Source organism: Oxyura jamaicensis, chromosome 3 (genome assembly GCF_011077185.1).
Source record: "Oxyura jamaicensis isolate SHBP4307 breed ruddy duck chromosome 3, BPBGC_Ojam_1.0, whole genome shotgun sequence".
NCBI lineage: Eukaryota > Metazoa > Chordata > Aves > Anseriformes > Anatidae > Oxyura > Oxyura jamaicensis.
This window is the reverse complement of record NC_048895.1, coordinates 88162091-88190085: the sequence shown is the minus strand read 5'-3', so window position 1 is coordinate 88190085 and position 27995 is coordinate 88162091. Positions and strand designations below refer to the sequence as shown.

Sequence of the window (27995 nt, the reverse complement as noted above, 5' to 3'; positions counted from 1 at the left end):
GGGGGAAAGGAAACAACATGGTGGCAAATGAGAAGGGAGGATAAATGGATAAATTACGATTTTTTGACAGTTTGCCATATTGCAGAGTCCCTTCTAAACCAACACAGTCTTGAAGTTGAGACATGTAATAAGTATGCAGTGTCATCATGGTTGAGTCCCAATTCTGAATTGTCATCTTTAATATAGATATCAGAGTAGAAATTCTGCCATTAACTGTAGTAATCAGAATTGAGTAAGCATCTCAGTTGAAACATCATGACTGTATCTTATTTTTCATTCTAAATTTAAAGTGACAATACACTTCCAAAATGAACAGAAAAAAATTATGGGCTTGTGTCTCTTCTGATGTTGGGAAACAAAGAGGGAGTGAGGCAAGATGTGATGTTTGATGTGAAATACAGTAGAAGTAACTGATTTACCATTATTGCTGGTTGTCAGTAAAACTTTCATCAGTATTTACACAGTTGAATACATGACATTTTAGTATTTTCCTTGGATCTCTAGGTGATATCAATGGGCAATTTTTTCAACTTTCCTAAGAATACTCTGTAGTCTTGGTGTTGCAATGTATTAATTTGGCAGCAGTTCTTGTTAAGGAAGTCTTATCTGGACTTTTCATAGTGGAAAACAATAGTATTTTCATCTGGACAAATTTCCATCCATGCATGAGAAGTAATTTTGACTTCTGTAATAGTTTTACGTGTCCTTTATCTTGAAAATGGGGTAAATTTTCAATAGATTTTTATTCTGAAAGTGTAGAAAGCTACTTTCCTATGTATGTGTGTGTAATAACAGTGCTTATAAAACAATTCACAAAGACCTTATGCAAAATGAAAATGTGTGATTAAAATCTCTGACTAATCTCTAATCTCTGACATAGAATCTCTGACTGATAAACAGACTCCATTTTCTCAGGGAACAACCCTTTTCAAAACTGAAGAGAATTCACTTTCATAAAGCAATCTTTAGGGAGCATGTGTGCCAGCTACATTTCTCCTACAAACATAAAAGTTGCAGGCTCCTGTAAATTGTCTGTAATAGTGGGGGGGCGGGGGGGAAGGGGGGAGGAAGGGGGGGTGGAAGGGAAGAGTTGCCTTTGTGCTCTGTCTCTGTTAAATGCAGTTAATTCAGACCAGGTGACATGAAAAAGTGATTTTTTTATCTTATTAATATAGTCAAATGTTCCTTACAGCCACCACAAGTTTCTGTAGATCATGTTGCCTGGTGTGGAGAGTTACTATGCTAATCTGTAAATTTACCTAACTTTTAGTTCATAAAATCTTTACTCAGCTTCTTGTGCTCTGCCCTGATTCACAACACTTAAAAATGTCATTGAGGGCCTGTTCTGTGGCAGAATGTGTCTAAAATGTGTTATTTTTTAAATCTCTCCATCCTAAGCCTTCATTTAAGTAAGAAGTATGCTCTCCTTTGCTGAAATTCTTGATGAAGGGTGTCTGTATAAATCTAAACTTTCATACCTCATAAAACTAGAAAGTTAGTCTTTCAGAGAATTCTGGCATTCTCAATTTCACTTTCAGTGCTCTAAGTTAAAAAATCTGCCTGTTTACTCATTCTAGGAGCAGCTTCTACATCAAAACTTGTGCTTTGAGTTAGTGAAAAGAAGTTTTAAAATGCTGCAGAATGAAAATTGAGCTCATACTAGAAGAGATTCCTATTAAAGTTGATATGAATGTCATCTCTGCCTTCTCTGGCAGACTGATTTTCTACGAAAAAAGTTTCCAGTTTTCAAAACTCAAGGATTTTGAAACTGACAGTGTTTCTCCATGTGCCCAGAAAAAAAGATATAATGATCTGACAGAAAATAATTTACTGTATAATCAAATAAAAATCTAAGTCCCAGTACTCTTTGAATGCAGGTTTGTAAACATAACATTAGCTAAATTAAAATGATTTTGTGATACATGTTTTCCCTTACAGGGTCCTTCTGGACTAAAAGGAATTCTGGATTCATTGAACAAGCATTATAATGAGGTATGGAGTTTTTAGTGTCTGTCTGTCTGTGTGTTTATAGCTAAGAAGTAGCTAAGATAGAAGTGACCACAATTTTGATCCCTGCAAGCCATGTTCCAAATTCATCCAAAAGGTAGATCCTCCCCTATTCCCTTTTTGCACTCCTATATAGGCTCAGACCACAATCTGCTTGCACACCTACTGTGTCATCTGTCCTGCTGCCACATATCTTATCTCCCATGCCTCTTGTACTCCCATATTTTTTCCAGCTGTAACTCAGAATGGTAGTTGGACCTCCCCACTGTTAGTGTAAAGCCCCAGCTCCCCATTTCTAAACCTAATTATTCTAAATCATACTTGACATTTCTTCTTTCTCTCTCAAACCTGTCATAGTCCTAAGAATAGAATAGAAAGACAAGGCAGTATAATTAAAAAAAGGTCTACTGGAGATCTGTAAGAATTCTCCCTACATGTATATTATATACTAATAAGAATATTGTCATAATAATATAACATTTTGCAGCTACAAGCACTTCCTAGGGGGGAAAAAAAAAAAAAAAGTTAAAATTGCATACTAGTGCTACAAGTGACAGAGCTGCCATTCTGCCATTCTCTCTTCTAAATTCTGAGCACAGATTTTTCAGATCATTTATGCAGTTGTCGTGTCTGGCATTGTGATTCAAAGATCACGCAAGTTTTCTTACCTGATTCTGAAGCAAGTGCATAATTTATCTGAATAGAAAAATCGTATTTTATTCAGAGATGTATGAAGCATTACAGGAATATTTGCTTAATACAGAGGTTACTGTGTGCTTCCTGCCTTATGTCACGCAGATCAAACCTGGAAGACATCCATCTCATTTAATAATAAAATGCTATGAAGAGAAGGTGAAATCAGGCTATTTTTAATGTATAACTTATTGAGATGAGTAATAAAATCAATTTTTTAAAAAAGGTTCTGGAGTGAAATTCATAGCAAACAATTTTTTCTGGTTGCTTTTATCACTGACATGTTCTCTCTGATACTTCAGATATATAATCCATTCCAAATCAATATTTCAACTTAGAGCATGGTTTAGGAATTAAGTATGGTTTTATATGCTGTCCTGGATATTCATATACCTGGAAACTTATTTTCTCTTTTTGGTCTGCCATTTTGTGTATATGCATTGGAGTCTTATACATTTTGTATTTATACCTTGTTTTTATTACTAATTTCTTCTGTCTTTGTGCCAAAGACAACTTTCACTGATACCAGTCCTGTTTTCTTTATCAATACTATATTTATTGTGACTCGTTTCCCACCTCTGGACTACTAATCTTTTCTACCCTGAGGGTCCCTTTAAGGTTAATTCTACAACAGGGAACACAAACATTGGGGATCTTCAGGAACTGGCAAGCATCTCTCTCCAAGAATCTCATTTCTTATTGCTGTACAGCTCTAGGAGTTCCTAAGGTGTATTATATTTCCTAATTACAATCTTCTGAAAAAAAAAAAATGTAGATCAGCTGCTCCGTGTCTGTAAATTAATTGTCTTATAAATCCTGTACAGCTTACCAACTTTCCTCTTCCTTCAGCTGTCTGAAGATTTTAATGACTCTGTCATGAGCAATTAGCTGTTCAACAAGGAAATGCTAAGGTTTTGCTTCAGGTGGGAGAGATGATGGCTTTTTGATTCAAGTAGCAGGTTTTAAATATGCCAGCTTTCTGTAACTACATGTTCAGGTCTTGCTAGAGTCAACCTACATCTCTGCTACAGCAGAGATTTTAGTTTCTATACTGTTTATGATGGGAATGGGACATTTCCATCAAGAACAAGACAAAAACATCAAAGAAGTCATCAAAGACAGCTTGTCTGCTTTGCCATTGATTATTCATTTAGGCAGATATTTGCAATATTAAATCTTCTTTGTTACACACTGTTGCATAGTGTGATCAGAGCTGATTTTGTTTGGTGCACCTTGGAGATACCAAGCAATCTTTCACGTTCCAGTATGTAATTTTGAATGTGCTTTGTTTATTAGCATTTTTAAGATGATATTTCAGTGACATTTTGTAGATTTTGAGATTCCTTACACCACAGGAAAGTTTTATTGTTTTCCAACATTTCGTGCATATTCTCAGGGATCTCAAAAGCTCTTATTTCTGTTTGTGTTCTTGAAGTGCTTAAATTGTGACTGCATTTTTGTTGCTATAGAGATTTTAGTATCAGATTTTACTGAGGGTAGTAGTACAGCTTCTTTGTGTTGGTGTTTCTAGGAGTTATGATAAACACTGCCGCCAAGATAGGTGTGAGGTCACTGAGAGATGATCTTAAGACGCATAATAATTTAATAATATCTTTTCATTATCTTGTCATTTCTCTATTTCTTAGCAGATTATTCTGTTCTTAAGCCTTCTGTAATACTTTTGATTTCTCTTTGGTATTAATGAGTTGCCATGATTGCACAGTGTACTTGTATAATTTGTTGCAACTAATCTTTCTCTGGCTCTGTATCAAATCAGTTTATGGTGTAAGGAGGCCAGAGTCCAAGTTTTCAAGAGTATAATTTATTTGACCCATGCATATAGAAAAAGAGAGCACTATAAATAAACTTGCTGATTTGTAGCAGCAAATTGTGGTGAATGGCAACCCAAAGCCATCAATCTTTCTTTAATGAAGGTGAGAGGAACCTGCTATGGATAAGTAGAAGCATTGATCCTAAATGGGGTGGGAGACAGTGCCAGAGTGTTTTTTCCTTTCTTCCCTCTCTGTTCTTCTTTTGTGCCTGTTCTTGCAAAGCATACGACTACTTTTATATTCCTTCTTGTTATGTCTTTTGTGTTTTCACTGTAAATGAGATGCGTTGTATATATTTGATACATGTGTTTTGTTCTCTTTGTTATGCCAAAAACTGGTTCTGCCTTGCTCTGGAGGTTATGTTTCTTTGGTGACTGGTAAACGATGACTCATGGTTTATATTTATATGCTCTTGAGCCTCTGTTATCATCCTTTGCTTGGGCTTTCAAGGCCTCTCTTTGTCATCTTTTTTACTTAACATTTTACTGTAGTTAGGTATAAGGTCACTTCAGTCACCCCTGCTTCTAAACATCTTTGGAAAGGGCATATAGATCAATTTAATCCGAAATGTTCTCCTACATGTAAAAATAAAAATGAAACTATGAAACGAAGTAACTGGAACTACATCACAATCTGCTCAGGAAAAGTTTCCAGAATTATGAGTTGATTTGTGAATATTTCATGATTATTTTCCTAAGATATTTTTCCTTGGCATATTGTTCTTGTGTTTTGTTATAAAGAGTGAATGACCTATCAATATGCAAAGAGCATAAAAGTAGTTATTTCGTCTAATACCCTTTTTTTTTCTCTGTATATGCAAAAGATGCACAACTCAGAATAAATCTTAACTTAGAGCATGCTCCTTATTTAATAGCAGACACCTAGGTTGTTCTCAGTCAAGCAGTAGTCAGTTTCTTCTTGGCAATACTCAGGTTTCCTTCACTGAGAATCTGTCTCTTTCTGTGAAGCTGATTTCAATAATCAGGTTAGTAATAGCATTACAAACCCTAAACACTGTAGAAGATCCTTCAGGACTTTAACATTTATAAAATATCTGAATTTTATTCAAGTTATATTCAGTTATCAAATTTTAAAAAATATTAGGAGCTTAAATGCCATTTATAATCATGATGATACTTCCCCTTTTACAGACATGGAAACCAGAAAATGGCAAGGGGAATTGACTTGTTTGGTGTTCCCATTCAGCCCAGTGGCAGATGTTTTAGGGTTTGGATTCATTTGATCCAAATTCAAGCTAATTTTTCAGGGTCACTGTTTTTCTTGCTATTTCCACTGTCATTATAAGAAAATATGTTCCCCATAAGTAGTCTGAGCCTGGCTTTGTGTAGAGGAAACCATTTATTTTTTACTATATTGTGTCTTTACCTTGTACAGAGTAAATAGATGTAGGTCAATAGTACCTCAGCAAGCATACAGCCTGAAGCCATGGTCCTTAAATCTGTTTTCTTTGAGAAACAATATGAGGAACCTGTTGATCTTACTCATTCCCTCTCCTTTTGTCTCAATGCTGTAGTAGAATTATTTTAGTCCTACTCAAAAGTAAAAGGCTTACGTTTTTGTCAGTGATTTTTATTGTTCTTTTCTAACATACTTGAGAAGTATATTGTAAAAATGAGCATAAGAATATGTTCTTTGCATTGATATGAGGAAAGAAAACACAGATTTGCATAGCAATGTTCGGCAAAGACATTTGCCTTTTATGCTTTTGTATATGTTCTGCAATTGTGAATGGAATATGAATGCATGAAAAAGAATGTGTTGCTGCAATACATTACTTAGATATACTGCAAAGGAATTTAGTATCCCTTTCTGACAGTATATTAGGACTTCCAAGTTTACATACTGGTAGGTTACATGAAATTGTTATGGTAACTACACCCTAAATCAATGGTGACATGTTCTTTGTGATGATATTTCTTCCCAGAGTGATACAAGACTACTAGGATTACTTGGGACCCCTGGACATAAAGGCCAGAAGGGAGAAATCGTAAGCATTTTGTGTGAAATGTGGAAAAATTTCAAAGCTCCCATCTAATCTGTCTCTGCCACCTTTAGCATAGTATCTTTTATTTGATTTATCATAACGGTCCTTGAAGGAATAGATTTTCTATATGTGTGCTGTTTGATTGGTGTAGTCCAGTGTCAAACTCATGTGCCATCCTGCAGGTACTACAGTGAGTCTTTGTCCTCTAATGAGAGCCAGAAAATGAAAATGCGGGAAGATTTATGTGTAGCTTCCATAGCACTGGCTGAGGAGAACTGAAGTTAGATGTCCTGCCTGTTAGGGGAAAAAAGGCTCCAAATAAGTCAAAATTCAGAAAGATATTGTGATAGTAAATCAGGAACATTAAAAGCAGTTTCTTGGATGAAACTTGCTATACCAAAAATACTTATAATGAGCCTATAGAAATTGCTCAGAGGTCAAATTCTAACCATATGACAATATATTGTTTATAGGCATCTTCCCTGTTCAAAAAGTGGCATGATTTTTTGACAATTGGCTGCCTTTTAAACTTGGAAGAAAAGGACAAGCACCAGATGTCACAGGATTGAGAACAATTTTTATTGAGAAGCCTGCAGATCTTCTCATCGTTTAGATAGATTTGGAGCAGCAAATTCCGCTGCAGGAAGAATTAAGAGTTTGTGCCCTACACAAAACAGAGTACAGATGTAATACAGGAGGAGTTAATTTCCATTTGTTAGTATATAAAAGTCTTAAAATATAATTTATTTTGTTAAAAGGGTCAAAAAGGAGAAGTGGGAATGACTGGCGCAAAGGGAGAAAAGGTAAGTTAATTCCTTACTTATTTGCTTGTGTGTGATGCTAGAAGGTGGATCAAATGAATATATGGATCAAATCTTGGAAAGAACATTTAGAAAAAATTATTTAGGCATTAGAAAAGCTGTCAGGATCTGAATGTCCTTAGTAATTTTACTCAAGCCCTACCTTGAGAAAATATTTACATGTGCAAGTAAACTTCCCTGTTCCAAAAACTCCCAGAAGTCTTAACTTTAATCACATTCAGATGTTACTGAATACCATTCTAAAATTGTCTTTATATAAGTTAATGATCAGGGATTACCTCATGAATTAGATGTCATTCATACTTTTTAAAATTGAAAGTATGTATGATCTTCGATATTTGTATGAATAAACAGGAGTCTTTAAATTATTAAAATTTGTAAATAAACTTTTGTAGTTCAGTATTATTTTTGGCTTTTGCAGACTTTTACTGTGGAATAGGTGCCTATAGGTTTGCATCCCTCACATAAACTTTTGAAGTCTATATATTTATATTCTATAAAGGTTTATAAACAACAATAATGAAGAAGAACAATGTTCACCAAAACCAGACATATGTACTGTTTATCATTTGAAATAACACTGTGTTATCACCTTCTTTATGTTGTCATAGGGAGAGCCTTCTGAAAAAGGGGACAAGGGAGATCCAGTAAGTATAGACATATCTTGAACTGATGATGTAAATAATATATTTTGTGTGATTTTTGAACAGTGTTCATGTGGTAATTCTTTTATTTGTACACTTTCATTAGATTCAGTGATTATGTAGCATAATATGTTTATTGTCTCCTTCTTACATGTGCATTAAATTCAAACTGGTTATAAATAAAACACTGAGATGTGGCATAGTACCCAGTTCTTCACCATTTCTTTTGGGCAAATAGATGCCCAGTTATTACAGTCCCTGAACTGAGTTTGCACAAGTTTTTGTTCCCTGAAGGTCCTTTCTCTCTTTCATTTATTTCACAAAATTGTATGTGGGCTGAGCTGTATTTTTTAGTGGTTGTGTCATTTTCCTTAGTGTGGCATTTAACAGCGGGCAGTGTTTTTATAGACATTTTATGTGTACATAATTTTTCACTATTTGGGGGGATATTTTCAGAGCACTCATTCTGTAAAAGTCTGTTTACATGCGATGCTTATTTTTAATTAACTATTGTTCTCTCCTGTGGCATTGGACAGAAGCTAGTTATGTTGTTTAATACACAACTGAAGGTTGCTTAGACACTTGTGATAAATATTATAATAACCAAAATAAGGCATACAGTAATAATGTGTTGTTTTGGAGCTTAATATTATGTCACAAGTAGTAAATTATTGGGGAAGAATTGGATTTAGACTAGAGAATCTCATAAGCAACTGTGATTTCAAGCAGTTGTTCTTTAAACCACTAGCAAAACCTGCAAACAAATTAGTTTGAAATAGGAATGCCTTTCAAAGTTTCCACAAGACTTCAGAAATTCTTCAATGTTTTCTCAATATTTATTAAGTTTGCAAACTATACTATAACATTCTAGGGTAGCAAATTAAATTAATAGTTGATCTTAGTTTGAGTTTCTACTTCTTATGGTTGTATCTGTTGTTTTTAGGGAGAAACTGGAATGGAGGGATCAAAAGGAGATAAGGTATTTTTGACTTGTACACACTGAAATACATGGCTGGTGTACATGGCTGGTGCTGGGAGACATAACAGTAAAGCTGTTTTGTTTTTTTCTCAAACACTATCATTAGGGTGAAACAGGAGACCCTGGACCACCTGGTCTCACTGGAAATCCAGGATCAATGGTATGTGAAAGGCATTTTTGTGGAGTTAACATTGCATAAAACAAAGTCTGTAACTGCTATAATATAAGAGGAGTCTGAATGCTATCAACTCTTTAGCTGGTATTAAAGAGCAGAGACTTCAAATAGTATATGTCTGAAGTTTGTGCATGGATTACAACTATTTTAATTCTAGTTAATAAAATTCTTGATTTCAGCATCACTCAGCAGGGAATATCTATGCCAAGCTCAAATGGCTCAAATGTTATTTGGTCACTTAAGCATATAAGCACTCTTTGTGCAGTTAGAAATACACTGAGTATATCCACTTTATCCATCAGTAGGGCAAGGAATAACACTGCCAGTACATTAGTAGTTCCTGTGTTTCAAACTGCAGGTAGTGTCAAAGTAGTCATTGCTTTGCTTTGAAGAAAGTGACTGAAGTACCATTTGGCCTTCAGGATATCTCAATGGTTTGTATTGTATCAAAGACAGAATTGGGAACTCTGAAAATGTGACCTCCACTCAACACAGTTCACGTTCCATGTAGCAATATTTAGGTATATCCATTAGGTGTGGGCAGGATCAGTGCTTGCTGCTCCAGTGACCAACCTCAACTTCAGCAGTCCCCTACAAATGTGAAGTGGAAAAGGATAGTACCCAAGTTCCTTAGGCATCAAAGGTGGAATAGATACTGTGACATAGGTCCATGAAACTACTGCTCTCAATGGTCTTAAAAAGGATTCTCTACTCCAACTCCTTAGACTGCTCTTTGGAAGCTAATTGATACCTTCAGGTCCCTCCTTGGCATCAGCTGCTGTAATAATTATTGCTGCAGTGGAAATCTAGGTCACTGTCACACTATATACCTTCCAGAAAAGGCTTATAGAGATCCAAAGGATCATTATGTTTTGCATCAAGTCATCCTCTACATTGCAACTCCCATTTCTTAATGTGTTCTGGAGTCTTTCAGTACTCTGTGGAATCTTTCTGATGAGATCTATTCCGAAAAGAGAATGAGCACCTACCACATGGTTCAAAAATCACTTTGATTTGTCCCTTGAGGGAGGACATGTCCTTGTTTTACTTCATTTGTTTTCACTTTTCCTTTAGTTAATGCCTTTGTATTTATTTTGTATACATATTTCATATTTTGTACATATTAGTCTCAAAAAAATAATGGACTAAATTAGGGGAGAATGACTGAGCAAAGTCTGTACTTCTTACTGCACATAAAAGACCATTTTAAATGACAGATGTTTTAATTTCTTTGTATATTCAAACTCTTTACACTGAATTACAATAATGAATGACTTTTTATCTCAAATGTTTATTATATCATCTCACAGGGACTGCAAGGACCTCCAGGACCTGTTGGGCCCAGGGGACTGCCAGGAGAAGTCGTATGTATTGTGTAATTTCACCAAGCGGTGTAAGTGTGGTATGTGATCATTTAGCCAGTGAAGCAGTGCCTCAGATTACCATAGGTACTCCTTTTGTGAGTGGTACTACAGAAATCAGCTGTCAAAGAACAGTAATGGACTGTGCCTCAGGATACTGATTTGCTTATGTTCTTTTTGTCCTTGTGTTACCATCTGCACAAGAATGTAAGGATGATAATACTAATTTGAATTCTGATTCACAGGTAATTAATTCTACAAAAATCACTCTTACCTCATGAGATTAGGTGAAAACTGAAAATCTCTGGCAAAGTGTGAATTATGTTATACCATGAGCTGCAGAACAGCGTGTGTGGAGCAAAGTAGGGAAAGTAAGAGTACCCCCAAAATTTGAACACATTGTCTTCCTTATTATTTCTGTCTGGTTTTGTACTATTCTGAATTGTTCTACTTCACATAAAAGTGGTAAAGATTAATAAAAGAAACAGAATAAACAATTATATTCATTGTCTTAGCATTTAGGTCAGATTTATGAGCAAAACTCTTATTCAGAGCCAGACTCATCCCCTACCTAATTCTGTTAAAACTATATACAGCATTAAATCATTAATCAGAGTAGATGTGTTAGCTGAAAATAAATTAATAGAAACCCATTTGCATTACTTTTCAATAGAATAAATGACTAAAACACTTGTTCAGAAAGAGGAACAAGAGATTATTCTTATGATTGTCATTTGGCATTCCAATTTAATTGCACAGTGACTTGCTGCTAGTCATAAAGTACTGAAAGACAGTGTATGGCTGCTGTAGGTGAAAAATAGTTTAAATAGTGAACAGGTGGCAGATAATGCGTGTGTGTGTTTGTACATGTGAGAGTGTCCAAAACTGATCAGCTAAGCTCTCAAGCATAAAGTTACTTTCAGTGCAACATTGGGAGCTGCTTTAAAATTCTGATAGAGCCTGTACTAAACAAAAGTGGCACAAATGGGTTCTCCAGTTAACAGAGAGACATAAGACAGGCCCAACAGTTTGGAAAATGATCACCAGTTGTGCACAGAGACTATATGAACAGCAACAACCAAGAGGTAAGAGAAACAGAAAGAAGTGTTGTCAAAAAAGAAGGGTTCCTGAGAGGAAAGGGAGATCCTCCAGGAGGAGGGCGTGTATGTGTGCAGACACAATGTCCACTCCATAATCAGTAAATATAAATTTCCATGATTTGATATGAGAAGAATATTTTTCATGTACCATTTTTTTTCTTACGCTTTTAATTTGGAAGATAGGTTGAAACAAGTAGCTGTCTGTGTAAGGACAGAATGCAATGAAAAGCAAACACAGCTATTGAAAACCCTCACTGCTGGCATGCAAATGTCATAATATATAGATGCTCATAAAGCTATGTTTTACGCTTCTAAGAAAAATAAAAGAAATATGAATTTTTGTTTTTTTGTTTTGTTTTGTTTTTTCTCAAAAAGGTTACTTTCCATTTGTGTTTAAACTTTATGCTTAGATAAAGAATGATAGAATCATTAAGTTTGGAAAAGACCTCCAAGATCATCTGGTCCAGCCATCCCCCTACAACCACTGTCACCCACTAAACCATGTCCCTAAGCACCACGTCCAACCCCAGGGACAGTGATTCCACCACCTCCCTGGGCAACCCGTTTCAATGCCTGACTGCTCTTTCTGAGAAGAAATGTCTCCCAATTTCCAACCTGAAAATGATATGACCATTTTGTTTCAGCAGTTTTTGTTGTTTACTATAGAAATAACTGCAGTTCTTGATAAACTGCTAGATACAATAGTATCAAGCTGAATTAGATTGAAAAGTTATGAGAATAAAATTCTGTATTTGTTCCAGCATAGTAGAGTCAACAATCAATTGAACATTCCAAAATATTTGAATATTTTTGTTTTATTTCATTTAATTTCTCTGTATTTATAAAAAATGTTTGATTAAAAGGGCAAGGGAAGATAATGAAGTTAAAATCAAAATGTGAAAAATCAGAAGAGTTAGAAATAAAAGATGGAATATGAAAATAATCCAAGATAATCTTGATTATTTAATATTGATTTAAAGTAAAATGATTCATAAATTTGATTAAAGAAGCATTATCAACTCTTTAACATTATGGATCAGTACAAGTGCACAGTAAATAATCCAGTCTAAGTACATTTTCATCTGTAAAGATAAATTTTAAGGGAATGGCTATAAAAACATTCATTTATATATATACGCATTATTATATTTTTATTATTATTATATTTTATTTTACTAATTCCAGGGCTTACCAGGAGAACATGGGTTACCAGGAAATCCAGGAGTTAAAGGAGAAAAGGTATATCCTAACAGTTCCTAATTAAGTTTGGCATATTAGAGCATATTAGACTGTCATCTTCTGAAGAAATGTTTACTCCACCTGTAGTGTATCTCTCCAGCAGCTTTATGAATGACTTTAGAAATGTACAAGGAGAAATGTACATCTTCTCCTTGAAGATGTTGCAGGCCATTTTGGCAACCCAATTGCTCTTTAGGTTCTTAACTTCAGAATTATTTCAAGAGAGGTTGGGTTGAGCTCTTGAAATAAAAATGTGTCATGCAGAAATACCAGCTCATGTCCTGACAACAGAATAGCATTTTCAGAATAGTGCCCTAACCAGACTAATGTTTAAAATCCTGCTTCACAGCCAGACTTATTAATCTCAGCAGAGCACTACGGCAGCTATACTGTCTCATATCTGAGCCAAGTCTGGGATCTCTTTACGGCATTGCATTGTGCTGGGTAGACAGCCTTTTGGTTGGAATTCAGCTACATCAGCAAGAGTTGTGTGTGTAGGTAGAGAAGGGGAGAAACGTCACTATACAGGCATATTGTGAGCTGTGTAAAGTGTTATGATATTTATACATCTTGAAACACAAAGGAAATTAATAAAATCCATTAATAGGTTGAAGAAAAGCGAGATGATAATGCAGGAGAATAAAATAATGGTGGAATAATGACAAAAAAGTACTATCTTGTAAAACAGGCAATAGTGGAATCAGAGAGAATCACAGAGAATTATGCAGGAGCATGTAAAATCAAGAGGACGGTGTAATAAAAGGCACAGATTTACTGATGTAAGCAGGAGGAATTGTAGAGATGTGGAGCAAGAGATACTGCATGCATTGAAATGAGAAATGTAAGTGTGAACAGGAATACAGTGAAGACCAAGGTTTTAGCACTAGGTAACTAGGGAGAGAGGAGGGGGGTAGAGAGAGAGTCTGAAGCTCCTACAGTGGAGTAATTGTCAGGGCTTAGTGACAACCTGCATTTTGTGGGGCTGCAGACAAGGAAATATAGATCAGATTCACTGCAGCATGGAAAACTGAGAGAATGCTAGTTACTATTAGGGGTTCTACAGCCCATGCCTCTTTTTCTGCATCTTTTTGAACAAAATAGGTTTTTGTTAGAAAATTGAAGCCTTTAAACATATTTTCCTTGCATACATATGTAGCACTTTCAGGAGTTTGTTGGTACCTGTTAATAATACATTAGGAGAACAATGCACAGGATTTTCCTATCTCCTAGAAGCTGAGGTACTTACAGATGCAGGGAGCTGAATCTCTGTGGAATTAGATGTGATAAATTTGATAAAACCATGGTCATGGTACCCAAGTAGGCTCACTTGCTTAATTAGCAGTTACAAAATGCAGAGCTCTATAAAGCTTTGGCTGTTATTGTTTTGTTTGTTTGTTTGTTTTTCTTCTCTATTCTTTCTCTAAGTATTGGTACATTCTAGGATAATCTTGATAATTTCAGTTTGATTCATTTATCTTATAGGGGGACCCTGGTGGGATTATAGGACCACCTGGACATCCAGGTCCAAAAGGTGAGGTGGGGCCTCCTGGACCAAGTCTGCCTGGAACACCAGTAAGTCTGCAATCTGAAAAGACTTTTATGCCTTTCTTCTTGTAGGAATAACTGTTAAAGAATCTGTACTGCACAATAAAAGCAGTAAGAACAAGTAATTTTTCAGATAAAATTTCAAAGTTGAAATATATATTGCAGAGTTATTGTAAGTACATTAAAATATAGTCTAGAAATCCATATTGTTAGTACGAGGCCCACACGTGGTTTTAGTGACAGTGATATTAACAGCAAAGTTGTATGTAAATCTGTCATGGTTTACTTATAAAGGCTGACTAGTTTTGACAATAAAATTCAGCTAGTCTTTTTAATTTCAAAACCTAATTTGCTTTTCATGGTTGTGCTTTTTTTTTTTTTTTTTTTTAGGGTCCTATTGGTAGTCCTGGAAGCCCAGGTCCACGGGGACCAAAGGTATATAAAAAAATATTATTATTGTTTCTGAAAATACAGGATAATAGGCTAGTTTATGTTTTCAGACCTGTTGTAACTGAAAGCCTTGTGCTCTTCTAGGGAGAAAGAGGACTACCTGGTGTACAAGGAGCCCCTGGGGAGATGGGGCCTCCTGGAATAGGCGTTCAGGGATCACCAGTAAGTATACCAATATCCAGAATTTGGGCTTCTCGCTGTACATTATTGAGAAACTGCAACAAGTAAATGAAGAATAGTAAAAAGCTGTGCCATAAGCTCCATTCTGACTCAGTTCCCAGCTCAACAACTTTTCCCTTTATCCAGTCCCAAAAACATCTAGTAGTGTTCACTTAAAAGCAGAAGCCTGGAGAAATGAATCAATGGATACTTTGCTGACAAGCCAGTAATAGAATTGACATGTCTTCCGACTAATTGTGTCTGCTTCTAAGTAACACCTGTTTGCAGTTGTCAGCAAAATCCAGCCTGAGCACTGGTACAAGAGAACAGGTATCTTCTACACTGAAGGTGATGGCATTTTACTGATACTGGAAAAGGCAAAGAAGAGATGTGGAAGGCTTTGCATCATTTCCAAGATTTTGCATTTGTGGTGACTGCTAATTACAAGCTTAGGTCTACTGCTAATAAATGAGAACCTCACAGTGTCCAGGTACTGTGTCAGGAAATGGTGAAGTTCTGTTTTTTGACAACTTCCTCATGCATCTCTGTGAAGTTTAAAATTAAACATGAAACAAGTTGTTGTAGTTAACCTAGAGCGTTCATAATAAATAAATCTTATATAGTAGTAACTGTTTCAGTTACTTAGTTTGCTTCCCAGTTTTCTTTATTTCTATTAACTTTATATAATGACATCTGTAGTGTCTGCAGATTGTTCAGTAAAAAACAAATATGGTGGTAGAGATGGTAGATGTTAGTGCTCATGCTCTACTGTGGTGAATGGGGTAATCTCTCTTCAGTCCAGGCCAATATACTTGAGCAATACATTTCAATTTATTGACAGAACTCAGATACAGAAAGAAAATGTTTGAGAAAGGGGTCTTGAGATTCACATTTAAATTTTAATTTAAGGTAATAAGCCTTAAAAATTATTTATTCAGGCACATATTTTCAAATCTTAATAAAAAAATGTCCCATTTATATTTAAATAATTTAATTTGTTTATATTCAACAGACTCGGCTTTTCTTGTGAATCTCCTAGCTAAATAACATATTTCACCACAGATCATTCTTATTTGCCATTACTTGATCTTAAAAATGAACCTCAACAAAATCTTGAATTCTCTGATTTGGGCAAAAATAGATCTCGATTTAACGACAAGCCTTAAACAAGGCTTTATTGAAATGTGAACTGAAGTGGTATCCCACATTCAGTATTTTTTGATCAAGTTTATCTCCTTTATCCCAGAAAGTGTATCTACTGACTATTTGAGATTCTCTTACAGGGTCCTATAGGGCCAACTGGATCAGCAGGTGTTCAGGTAGGATACAAACTTTATATATATATATAATTTAGTTTTAATAGGTTTTCAGTAAAAGATAAATATTCTTAAATCCTAAATGACTTTTCCTGCTCTTAGGGTCCTAGGGGGCCTCCAGGATTACCAGGAACACCAGGTACCCCGGGTATTAATGTAAGTAATTGCATATATACAGAAAAAACTAACGTGCCCCTTGTCAATGTTTAAGGCTACCAGATTTTTAATTTGTTTCTAGGGCAGCCCAGGAAGGGATGGAAAGCCAGGACTACCAGGCCCTCCAGGCGATCCTGTATGTATACATAGCAAGCTTGTACAGTTGCTTTGGTGAGAAAATTTTAAAGGAGCTAAGATAACCTATCAAGCCTAGAAGTCCAGAAGATTAAATTAATTTGATTATTCAATCAAATATTTTTAACTTGATTGTAGTATTACAGTATAAATTAAATTTACATTGACATTCCCAGGATAACACCCTGTTTTCAAGTGCTACCTGAATGTTTGTATACTAGCATTTCTCCCAGGCTATAACTTGGCAGGTTACTGTAACACTGAGTGTTCCTCAGTCTCATAAGAAGTTCTGTATAATGCAAATTTTCAGGTGCAGACCTTGTTAAAAGAATGGGGGTCAGGGGGAGCTATTCTGAAGCTAATTTTACTATGCCACAGAAGGAAGATATTAATTTTTGATGAAACTCTGAGAGTAGCTAGTCTCTTGTGATACACTCCTTTTAACAATAATGAAAAGTTAAGTGGCTGGTTTGGGGGGAGAAAAGACACTAAATGAGTTCTGATCCTTCAATATACTTTAGAAGTTATCATCTCCTCTTGAGTATTATAGCAGTGATTTCTATTTAACAATGTTATGACTTTACTGATTTTGTGAAGTCCAACACTATAAGATCCATGGAGTCTACACATGCCTCAGGCCAAATTGTACCCTGAGAGATTACTGAGTACTTTACATGCGAGTCAGGAGAGTCCTGTGTGCATGTTTATAAAGTGTGGCAAAAACTTCAGTCATTATTCCTGCTCCTGTCTTAAACCCCTACAGCTACTTCGGAGATTTTCGAAAGTAAAATTTTGTTTAGAAACAAATGCTTACAGAAGCTTTTATGATGCCAAACGAAGCTTTATTGATTCCCTGAGCCATTGTCTGAATGTATTCCATCAGCAAAATAAAAATCTATAGGTGTTTGGAAGAAACAAATTAAAAATAGAGCTTAAAAATAAAATAATAATAAAAAAACCTAAGATCGTTAAACTCACTTGTGATCCTCTCGGTCTAATATGACTTGGTATTTAATCAAAGAGTTTTTTTAAAAAATAGATACAGTGTTTATTTGAGATATATCAAAACAAAGGAAAATAAAACCTCACATTTGAACTGTATTATGTCCTGTGGCAAAATCTCTGTTTCTTGCCAAGACATGAACTTGGCCTTTTCACTGAGCGGGGGCAGTGGCCTCAGTCTGTTTGTTGCTTAAGCTAACAATTCTGCAAATACCTGACCATCATACATATTCCTCAGATGCAGAGACTTGCTTCATGTCTTTTGAGTGATTTAAATTTACAAGGGTCCAGCAATGCAAATGTAAGACAGGGATTTCCAAACTGGTCTGCAGACTACTGACAGCCTGTGAAGAGCTTAGAAATGCTCCATAGCTGCTGCAGGAATGTATTAGGCAATAAAATTACCAGTACTTGCTGTTAAACATGTGGTGGAGCACAGCAGTCCATAAGTATTCCTGGGGTCTGACAGCAAGGAGCAGATCAAGGAATAAACCAGCCCCAAAATCACACAAAGATTTCATGACAGAAAGAATAGTCAGCTTTCTCCAAAAAAGATTCCATGAGGTTGCTCCCATGTTATCATCAGTCAATGCAGCAAACCTTTTCTGATTGCATGATACAGTTCTGCCTATATGTCTGGACCATTTGCCTCATTTAAGTCATGATTGCAGCAGTCCCTGAACATGCAGCAGCAACTGTTACAGTGCATCGGGAGACATTTGACAGTATCAGTAGCTCCACAAAGGACTAAGATCATCAAATAAAAGCAGATCTATCACTAGCACTGAGTATGAAGATAATCAGAAAGATTGAGATTTAAGTGATCTTCAGTTAGCAATGGACATAAAACCAAGAAAAATGCACTGTAAATGCAATTATTCGAACGGTGAGTCAAGTCTACTATTTAGTAATCAAGGAGATCAGTTTACAAACTTTGCAGAGAAAGCTGAATAAAACAGTGGCTTTTTGTTGTGCACTGAAAAAAATATATATATTTTTCAGAAAATAGATAATATCAATTTAAATAAATTTGACAGAAAAAGAATGAGCTAAAGAGTTTTTAGATACAACATGAAGGTCTGGTGGTATTCACCTGAAGAATGAACCAAAGCAGTCTCTAAATGATTAGCAGTTACCTGTGAGAACTTTGGGAAAAGTGAGGCTTTTGAGGAATGGAGAGACCAGAAAGCATACGTCATAAAAGGGGAACAGGAGGGAAACCAGAGTAAAATAGGTCAATTGAAAAAAATAAAATAAAATAAAAAAATAATAAAAAACTTGCTATAAAGATATGAATTATTTTTCTAATTAATTCTAAATACTAATGATAAGAATGATATGAATACAAGGATGCAAGCATTATTTTGATAAGAAGCTGGCATGGAATAAATCATTTTTCCATTTCTGGAAGGTTAACTTTCTTGAGAAAGACAGGGAAACAGTGCAGCTATGTATCTTGGCTGGCTTCAAACTTTGAGACTATCCTCATTATGTTTTTATAAGCAAGCAAAGAATTCTCTTGAAGTAACTGCCATATATCAAAAAAATATGGTATCAGTGTCTATCAGATTATTGTCAAACTCAGAGAGGTCTCTCCCATGCCCAGTTCATTTCAGTGTTTTAATTTTATTTGGACAAGTAGATACAAACTCCATAACTGGTCTGGGAAAGATTGCTAGCTCTTTGAAGATCAAAATCTAAAATTCAGAGACAGTCTGAAGTCAGTAAGATGACTTGAGACAGATGATCATAAAGTGCTTAAGAAGAAAAATATAACCCATAAATAGAGTAGGTTCTGGAAGGCCCAGTGCACTGCAGACTAAATGTAAGTAAAAAATCTGATGCCACCACTAGACAGATCTGAATGCTAAAACTTACTAGCAGGGGAGTTACTGCCTTGTGCTCTCTTGAAATACTCATCTCTTTGGAGAGAACATGTAGCAAGCAGGAGTAAGGCTGGAAAATAAAGGCCATCTTAACAGTTTTAAAAGTCCAGTACATATCATACAGTTATTCAGAGTTCAGTGTGTGTACCTGTGACTTTGCAGTTTGTGTGCAGTTAGACTGGATTAGCTACATGTACTGAGCAGACGAACTGCATGGCACAAACGCAGTAGACTTACTTTCATACTTGGTGTGCCCTGGCAGCTGGGTGTAGGACCCTGTCTTAAAATTGTACAGCTCTGTGTCTTAAAATTGTACAGCAGCTAAAATAAGGGCACTAGAAAACTTCTCAGCATGCTTTTAAAGGAGGTGACACTGTAAATGGTCTATTCGTGATTACACTTAGAATTGGGTATATTGACAGTGCTTCTCTTGAACTGGTGTTTAACACCCATTTCTACCAACCAGCAACCAACCAGCCGTTCTAATATGCTAGAAAAGTGCTTACATTGCATTTTTATTGTAAAAGATGGAAATTATTGAAACACACTGAACAAAAGCAGTACCAAGGTTTGAATGTGTCTAATTTTATTGTATGCCCAGGGCTATTTTTGCTTCAGCAAGTGCAAAAAGAAATAAGCATTGGGAATTGAAGTCTATTTGTGAGTGAAACCGATTATAATCAGCTCAATCAGATTTTATGAGGAGTCTTTAAATGTAAGTTTAATGACAACACTTGGGAATCTGAGGATGCAGATATATTGCAGCATAGTGTTAACCTATTGATTGAGTTTGAAATGGGTTGGCTTTAGTATTGGTAGCAATTTGGCTGTGGTAAAACAGAGTTTTGCACTAATTCTTAATGTTTAAAGGCAGGACAAAATACTACATGTGTTGCACATGTTGCTGAAGCTGGATTATTTCCAGTATCTGAGATAATATATTGAAGTTAGCTTTGGCATCTCCACAATTCAGACTGCAGTTCATGGTAGAGCCAAAGCCCAGGAGAAAACAGAAGGAAAACATCAAAAATAATCAGGTGAGAATATGCTGTGAGAATTTCCAATAAGGATGATGTGTTGCTGGTATGCTACAAGAACAACACTGTATGTATTACTATTTGAAAATGGAATTTACTATGTTCTGGAGTTACACTGTTGTCATGTCAACTTTGTTCAAGCTGTAACAAAGAATTACATTGGTAGATTGGGTCAAGAGTTATATTTAACATTTAAAAACTGTGTTCCCTGGTTTTTATTTAGAGTTTTCATAGAAAAAATATTTCAGCCAACATATATGTAATCAGCTATCTATGCAGCCATATAAACTTTTGAAAACATGAGTATCTATTGGAATCAGTAGTGTTGAGTAAAATATTAACTGCAGGTGCCTTTTATAATTTCAGATTGCACTGCCACTAGTGGGAGACATGGGTGCTATATTGAAGGTAAACATTTTCAGATGTTTCAGAATGAATCATAGAATCATAGCATGGTTTTGGTTGGAAATTTCATCTTTGTGTCTTGATCTTTAAGTGATCTTTCAAGTGAAACTTGATTTTTAAGTGTCGACTGTAAGCTGATAATTAAACATCATCTAGTTCTGACCTCCTTGCAATGGGCCGGGAAATCTTTCAGGTTGCTCAAAGCCCCATCCAACCTCATTTTGAACACTTCCAGTGATGAGGCAGCCACAACTCTGGGCAACCTGTTCCAGTGCCTCACTACCCTCATAGGCAAAAAAAGAAAAAAAAAAAGAAAAAAAAAAACTTATATCCAGTCTATATTTATCCTATTTCAGTTAATAAAAATGATAGCAGAACACCTCATTTTCAATTTCTCACAATGCTGTGCTCTCTCTCTTTGAAAGAAATAGCATCACTATCTCATAAAATGGATTGAGGTTGGAAAGTTAACCGTTACCAATAACAATAAATTAATTGTATGTTACCTGCTATAAACTTGATCTCCTTTGCTGCAACTCTGTGGTCTCACCAAGGAGCTCTGGAAATGATTTAACTCAAATTCTATGTTCAGACATTATTTTATTTTACCAAGACTATATGGTCAAACTTTTATCTGCCTTACTTTATTTCCAACTGGATTTTAATAATATACCATACCTTCTTTTTTTTTTTTTTTTTACTTATTTCTTCCAAATTTTGATAGAAAATGTAGCATTAATTTAACTATTAAAACTAAGCTTCTATTACTAACATATTTTTTTTTCAAAAATGACTAAATTAGTATACCTGAGTCATCTAGCATGAGAATGAATGTCAGACTCATCTAGTAGGGATTGTGACAAAGGCAGGAAGAAAGGCCCATCATAGAAATGCTTATTTATTTTATCTGTGTCTTCCTTAGGGTGATCCCGGCACAAGAGGTCCTCCAGGCATCCCTGGTAGAGAGGGGCCAAAGGTAAGTTTCTGAAGACAGTCCTTTACATTGCTTTGTTGCTTGTTAAAAATAAAAAGCCAGATTTTTTTGTCTGTCAGTCTTAACTTCTCTGTCTGAGCCCTATTCCTGTAGTATCTGAGAAGCTTAAAAGTTCCAACAGTTTTTACAGTTCAGTCCTCTTCCTGTGTTAGTGTGCTCTTCCTCTCCAGAAAGTAAGCTAAACAGCTTGGGAATTGAGTCCCAAGCCAGTATAGCTCTTTTGTGTCTTGTGTCAGTTAAACCTAGATGGCATTTAATTATCCAGTAGTGCATTGCCATCTATAGGCTTATTTTAAGTCAGTCACTCATGCAGGAATCCTGCAGTGAAGAAAGAAACTTTCCCTATATCCCTCTAGTGTGTAACAGCTAGATCTTCTGTGCCTTTGCAAATTATTTCCTGTGGGACTGAGTAGTTTCACTGGGATTTGAAGTTTCACTGAGGTCAATCAAAGTAATCAGATCAAATGCCATGTGGTTTGGCATAGAAATTTACAATAGTAGAACCTAATTAATTGAAATTACTTGAAAGTAATTACTTGAAAGTATACCTAGTATACTTTCTCCATGTGGACAAACATTTAAGCTCTTTGGAATTCATAAGATGAGACTATCGCCATCAGTCTTTTAGGCCACTTCACCTATTAGGTAAAAACAGTCTTTTCCTTTCATCTCAATGGGAGGCACATTTTAAAACTAACAGATAGCATTTTTTTAAGAGTAGAGCTTTTTATTTACTTATTTATTATTTATTTATTTTAGGCACTATTGCTGTAAGAGCTCCATGCTAGTATATATTAAATGTGGGTCATAAAATGCCCTACATAGCATGAAATTCATTGTTATCTAATAGAAACTGTTTGAATGTTATGTTTTCACAGGGAAGCAAAGGTGAACGTGGATTTCCTGGGCTTGCTGGAGAGAAGGGCGATGAGGTAAAATTAATTAATTTCTGTCTGTAACAATTACTTTCTGACCTGAACCTTAATAAAGATCTAGACAAAGAATGATGTGCATAGAATAATATTCCATTCTTTAGAACTGCTGAGATAGTCATGTATCATGATAAATAGCCCTTGAAGATCAAACAGTTTTATCAAATTAAGTAAAATCTATTTCATATTTGTATGAGTTTTTTTCTCATTTGTATATTTTCAAGTCTCAAATTTATTTAAATGCTAGTTTTTAAGAATAGAGCAATAAAAAGGTAAATGCTAAATATTTTCAGAAAATACTTCATGTTTTATAACGTATTTGCTTTCATTGTGTTAGTTCTTATTTAGCATTCACTTTAAAAAATATTCCATTCGGCAAATAACTGTGATGGGAACAGTGATAGCAGCAATTACTATTAAGTGAAAATCAGAAAATATTTGGAGACTGAATTTAAAATACGTACAGTATTTTGCGTCACATACTGGATTCTTAGAGTTATTTTTATGTCATTACGGGAAGAAAAAAGGCACATGACTTATGGTGCAGAATCCAAAATAGCTGCTATCACTTTCATTTTAGATTGAAATATTTGCAGTTAACAGCTCAAGAGTAATCTCTGGGAAAAGAAAAAAAAAATCACCAAAGCAAAAGCTATTAAGCAGATGAATCTGAGTAAATAAATAATTTTCTTAGTCCCTGTAGCCAACTGAAGGAGGTAAAATAAGTTGTCTTCTAAAAAATATTTGATGACCACTCTGAAATCCCAAAATACTTAACTGATACCAGTTGAGTATTATTTTAATACTTGATATTATTATTTAAATATTACTTTTAAAATACATGAACTGTAATGAAAAAGTAACACATCCTTCTTTTGCATGAACTATTACATATCTCTACAATCCAGTCCTAGAAGTCTGAGGCATTAACAAAAAAGTTAGAATAATTCTGACACTAGTTAACTATGGAGAATCCAGAGAGAGATTAGAGGCAATTAACAAGGTAATAAAGGTAAGATTGTAAGTGGTAATTATTTTTTTATAGGAACTGCAGATTAAGTTCATTTTGAGATTATTTTTTTATTAATTCAGTACGGTGCTGTGCTCCTGCTTTTTTACTGGTTATATTCCTTAGCTCTGATATTTTCAGTATTTAGCAATGTCTTTTGATTAATGTATGTTATGAGGGTGCAAGTGAATTTATTTTCAGAAAAACATATAAAAGATTACAAAAATTTAAATTTTCAAAGTAACTTTATTACAAAGTTACGAAGTCTAAAATAGTGCATTTACTTTGATTTTTATGATTTGGAGAGTATCAAAATGAGAAGAGATTCAGAACCAAGCCTGAAGTTCTTCGAAAGAAATGGTGATACACTTATGAATGTCAGTATGATTTCAGATAGCCCTTTAATCTTTCTGTGAAGCTTAGCTCTTTAGCATAATATGTACAAACCAAAACTGTATTCATCAAATGAAACATGGTGAAAAGGTTTGAATGAAATCCTGTAAGCAGTTCATATGGTGATAATCTCATATTGTATAGTAAAAATGGTGCCATACTTACCACTTCAGTACGGGTTAGTCTTTTCTCTCTGGACTAGAAAGGCAGGGCAGTTCCTCAAGTTTCATTTTCTTCAATTGATTTTAGTATTTACAGCAGATTAAATTTTACTATGGCCCATGATACAAGTTCAACATTTACTTTATTTAGAATTAATTTCCTTTTAAAGCATTCCTTTTTTTCAGAGAAAGGTTTTTCTAATATTAGCAATAAGAATTACAGAAAATGTTCCTTTGGTTTCATATTTATTTTCTGGGTGACTGTGCTATAAGAGTAAAATAACTCAAAATGAGCAGAGAACACATTATCCATTGGATTGCTGAAAAGCTACAGAAGTGGATCAATGTCCTCAAAGAAAAGGAAATCAATTTCTCTCTCCACCTCCAAATCTTTCTTGATTTATTTCTGTCTGAAGCTTTTCCCTCAGACTCTCGCTCAGAGCCCTTCTTTCAGAGCTCCTGACCTCTTTGGTTTTCTGCACTACCCACTTCCCAATGCCTTCTATAACATTGCATTTAACAGGAGAGACATGCCTTTTCTGAGGTGATTCCTCTTTTCAGAGGATAGGCACCCAATGCAGATAAAATGAATCATTGGGGCCTTCATTGACTACAGAGGGAATCAATAGCATTTAGCTTAAATACACATTGCTCTTATACATTATAATATGCTTAATACTATTTTTATATTTAGTATTCATTACACATATAGTATATAATGAATATTATTTATATGCTATATATTATAATAGCAACTTATATAATATTAATTTATATTATATAAGCTTATATGATATAAGTTTATATTATATATTCATTACATATGATTATTTATTGATATTTATTTTTATTTATGTATATATAAAGCTATATATATATTATATGTACCTTAGGTATATGGTTGTTACATGCCTAAAATTTCATCTGACTAAATCTGGTGGGGCAGAGGAAAGAGTTCAGTGATGTGCAGACTTATTTCAAAACCTACCTGTATTCACTGTAATAAGTTACATGCCTGTATGTTTAGTAAATGAATACCAAAATCTATCAATTTTCAGTCTATTGAATAAAATAAAAGTAGGAAAGCACGTCAATAAATACTATGAAAAATACCATGTTTTGTTCTCAAAGCAACAACAACAAAAACCATCATTGCATTTAGATCCCAGAATCCCAGAATTTCTGAGGAGGGAAGGGACCTCTGGAGGTCATCTTGTCCAACCCCACTGCTGAAGCAGGGACACCTGGCAGGCTGCCCAGGACCATGTCAAGATGGCTTTTGAAGATCTCCAAGTAGGGAGACTCCATAATCTCCCTTGGCAACCTGTGCCAGTGCTCAGTTAACCATACAATAAAGAAGTGTTTCTTAGTGTTCAGAGGGAACCTCCTGTGTTCCAGTTTCTGCCCATTGCCTCTTGTCCTGGCACTGGGCACCAGTGAAAAAAAGCCTGGCTCCATCCTCTTTGTAGCCTCACTTCAGGTGTTTATAGACATAGATAAGATATCCCCTGAGCCTCTTCTCCAGGCTGAACAGTCCCAGCTCTACCCACCTTTCCTCATAGGAGAGGTGCTCCAGTCCCTAGATCATTTTGGTGGCCCTACATTGGACCTTTCCAGTATCTCCAGGGCTCTCCTGTACCTGGGGAGTGCAGCAGCGGACACAGCACTCCAGGTGCAGCCTCAGCAACATTGAGTAGAGGGGAAGGATCACCTCTCTTGACCTGCTGGCAATACCTTGCCTAATGAAGCCAAGTATACCATTACCTTTCTTAGCTGCAAGTGCACATTGCTGCCTCGTGGTCAACTTGGTGTCCACCAGGACTCCCCAGTCCTTTTTTGCGGAACTGCTTTCCAGCTGGGTGGCCCCCAGCATGTCCTGGTACCTGACGTTGTTGTTCCCCAGGTGCGATACTTGGCACTTCTTGATGAACTTCATGAGAGTCTTGTCAGTCTACCCCTCCACTCTGTCAATAGCATGAGGTACCATTGAGAAGTCTGAGTAATTTTTTTTAGTGATAGAAAATAGAAAATTAATCTGTAAGGAAAAGCCAGACAGGCTGTTCTTGTTTGCACAGTTAAGACCAGGAGATCTAAAGGATATAAACTAACAATGGAAAATGCTGAAGGATGAGTTTTATGTTTAAGTCAAGCAGTAAGTTGCCTCTAACCTTGTTGTATGATAATCTCTCACCTACAGGTATATCATTTTTATTCCTAAAATATGAAAATGTTCTTCGGTATTGTTATAATACTGATGGACATGCTAGACGTAAGTAGTTTTTGAGACTGTAAGTGTACATGGGAGAGGGAACAGGCATATGTTCTTTTTAATTTTCAGGGCCTTCAAGGTGTTCCTGGACTGCCTGGTGTACCAGGACCCAGTGGACCATCTGTAAGTGTGTGCTGTCCTCTATGGTCTAACATTTCTCTGCAAAGGTTGCTGTAACTATCTAGCAAAACTTATTCTTAGTTTCTTGTGCCTCTTTGTGGCTTTTAGGAGAGTAATAATAAAATCTCGCCCACAGTGGCTCTAAAAGAATAAGCTATGTTGTGAGTTGATATTTCTGAAAATACTGTCATTGTCTGGCCTCAGAGTAGATGTAACTTGAATGCTTTTGGTGTTTTGGCCTTACTAGAGACTCTGAGGTTAAAATATGTATGATGGGCAAACTTGCAATTAATTATGTATTTATACTCCAGTTACTGTAATAATGTTAGTAATAAAAATCTAACTGGGTGTTATGAAAACATTAAATGCTGAAACCAAGTAATTACAAAGTATGGGAATAAAATAACAATATTTAAAGTCACTGAAAAAAAAAAATAGTATTACTGGGAAAACCTGGGATTTTTTATTTTATTTTATTTTCTACATACAAGCTGAGGTAATATTAGTTAGTGTGGTCATTACTTATTCCCAGGTTGTTGTCTATACAAATGCTTCCCTTCTTTCAGAAATATCAACACATTTAGGAAGCTTAATGTGAAATACGTAAATTGCCATTTTAGCAGTGAAGCTTGATTCTTAGCAGTATCAAGAGGTGCTGGTTAAGGTCAGTGCATTTAGTCTGCACAAGGTGAAAATACAACCACAAACACAAGTTTTACCCTTCATAAGGCTTATCAGTAGGACACAGCTGTTGTATTGGACAGAAGAGAAATATTTAAACCTGAAGGAGAAGCAGAATTAGGTTTAAATGACCCTCAAAAGGTGTAAGTTTTAAAAACTAGGCTGCAATGCAAATTTCAGTGTTTAGTTGTTTCTTAACTGGTATTAACCAATACTGTGTTTGTTGTGCAGGGAGCCATAGGAAGACCTGGGCATCCTGGTCCAGCTGGGTCAAAAGGTGAAAAGGTATACCTTCTTTTTAGCTTTAGTAAACATCTGTATAGGCTGTGTAATCCCTTTACTTTTCTATGTTTTGGCTTTTGTTGTTCTTTTCTTTTCTGTTCTCTTTTCTCTTTTTTTTTTATCTTTCCTTTCCTTTCCTTTCCTTTCCTTTTCCTTTCCTTTTCCTTTCCTTTCCTTTCCTTTCCTTTCCTTTCCTTTCCTTTCCTT

At 35.4% G+C, this 27995-nt stretch overlaps 1 protein-coding gene across 9 annotated transcripts in view; it reads left to right on the top strand.

Annotated features, from left to right (window-relative positions):
* Positions 1-27995, top strand: part of COL19A1 (collagen type XIX alpha 1 chain) — a 219392-nt gene that overhangs the window by 161251 nt on the left and 30146 nt on the right. For all 9 annotated transcript variants that reach the window (XR_004749526.1, XM_035322084.1, XM_035322088.1 and 6 more), the window contains 19 exons: positions 1939-1992; positions 6478-6540; positions 7296-7340; positions 7970-8005; positions 8946-8981; positions 9088-9141; positions 10467-10520; positions 12803-12856; positions 14339-14428; positions 14792-14836; positions 14936-15013; positions 16294-16329; positions 16429-16482; positions 16565-16618; positions 20909-20950; positions 21870-21923; positions 22820-22873; positions 26775-26828; positions 27738-27791. Coding sequence is in view for 8 of the 9 variants with exons in the window: in XM_035322084.1 (XP_035177975.1) it covers positions 1939-1992; positions 6478-6540; positions 7296-7340; positions 7970-8005; positions 8946-8981; positions 9088-9141; positions 10467-10520; positions 12803-12856; positions 14339-14428; positions 14792-14836; positions 14936-15013; positions 16294-16329; positions 16429-16482; positions 16565-16618; positions 20909-20950; positions 21870-21923; positions 22820-22873; positions 26775-26828; positions 27738-27791 (1011 nt within the window). In the remaining variant the exon portion in view is untranslated. The remainder of the gene's footprint in view (positions 1-1938; positions 1993-6477; positions 6541-7295; positions 7341-7969; positions 8006-8945; positions 8982-9087; positions 9142-10466; positions 10521-12802; positions 12857-14338; positions 14429-14791; positions 14837-14935; positions 15014-16293; positions 16330-16428; positions 16483-16564; positions 16619-20908; positions 20951-21869; positions 21924-22819; positions 22874-26774; positions 26829-27737; positions 27792-27995) is intronic.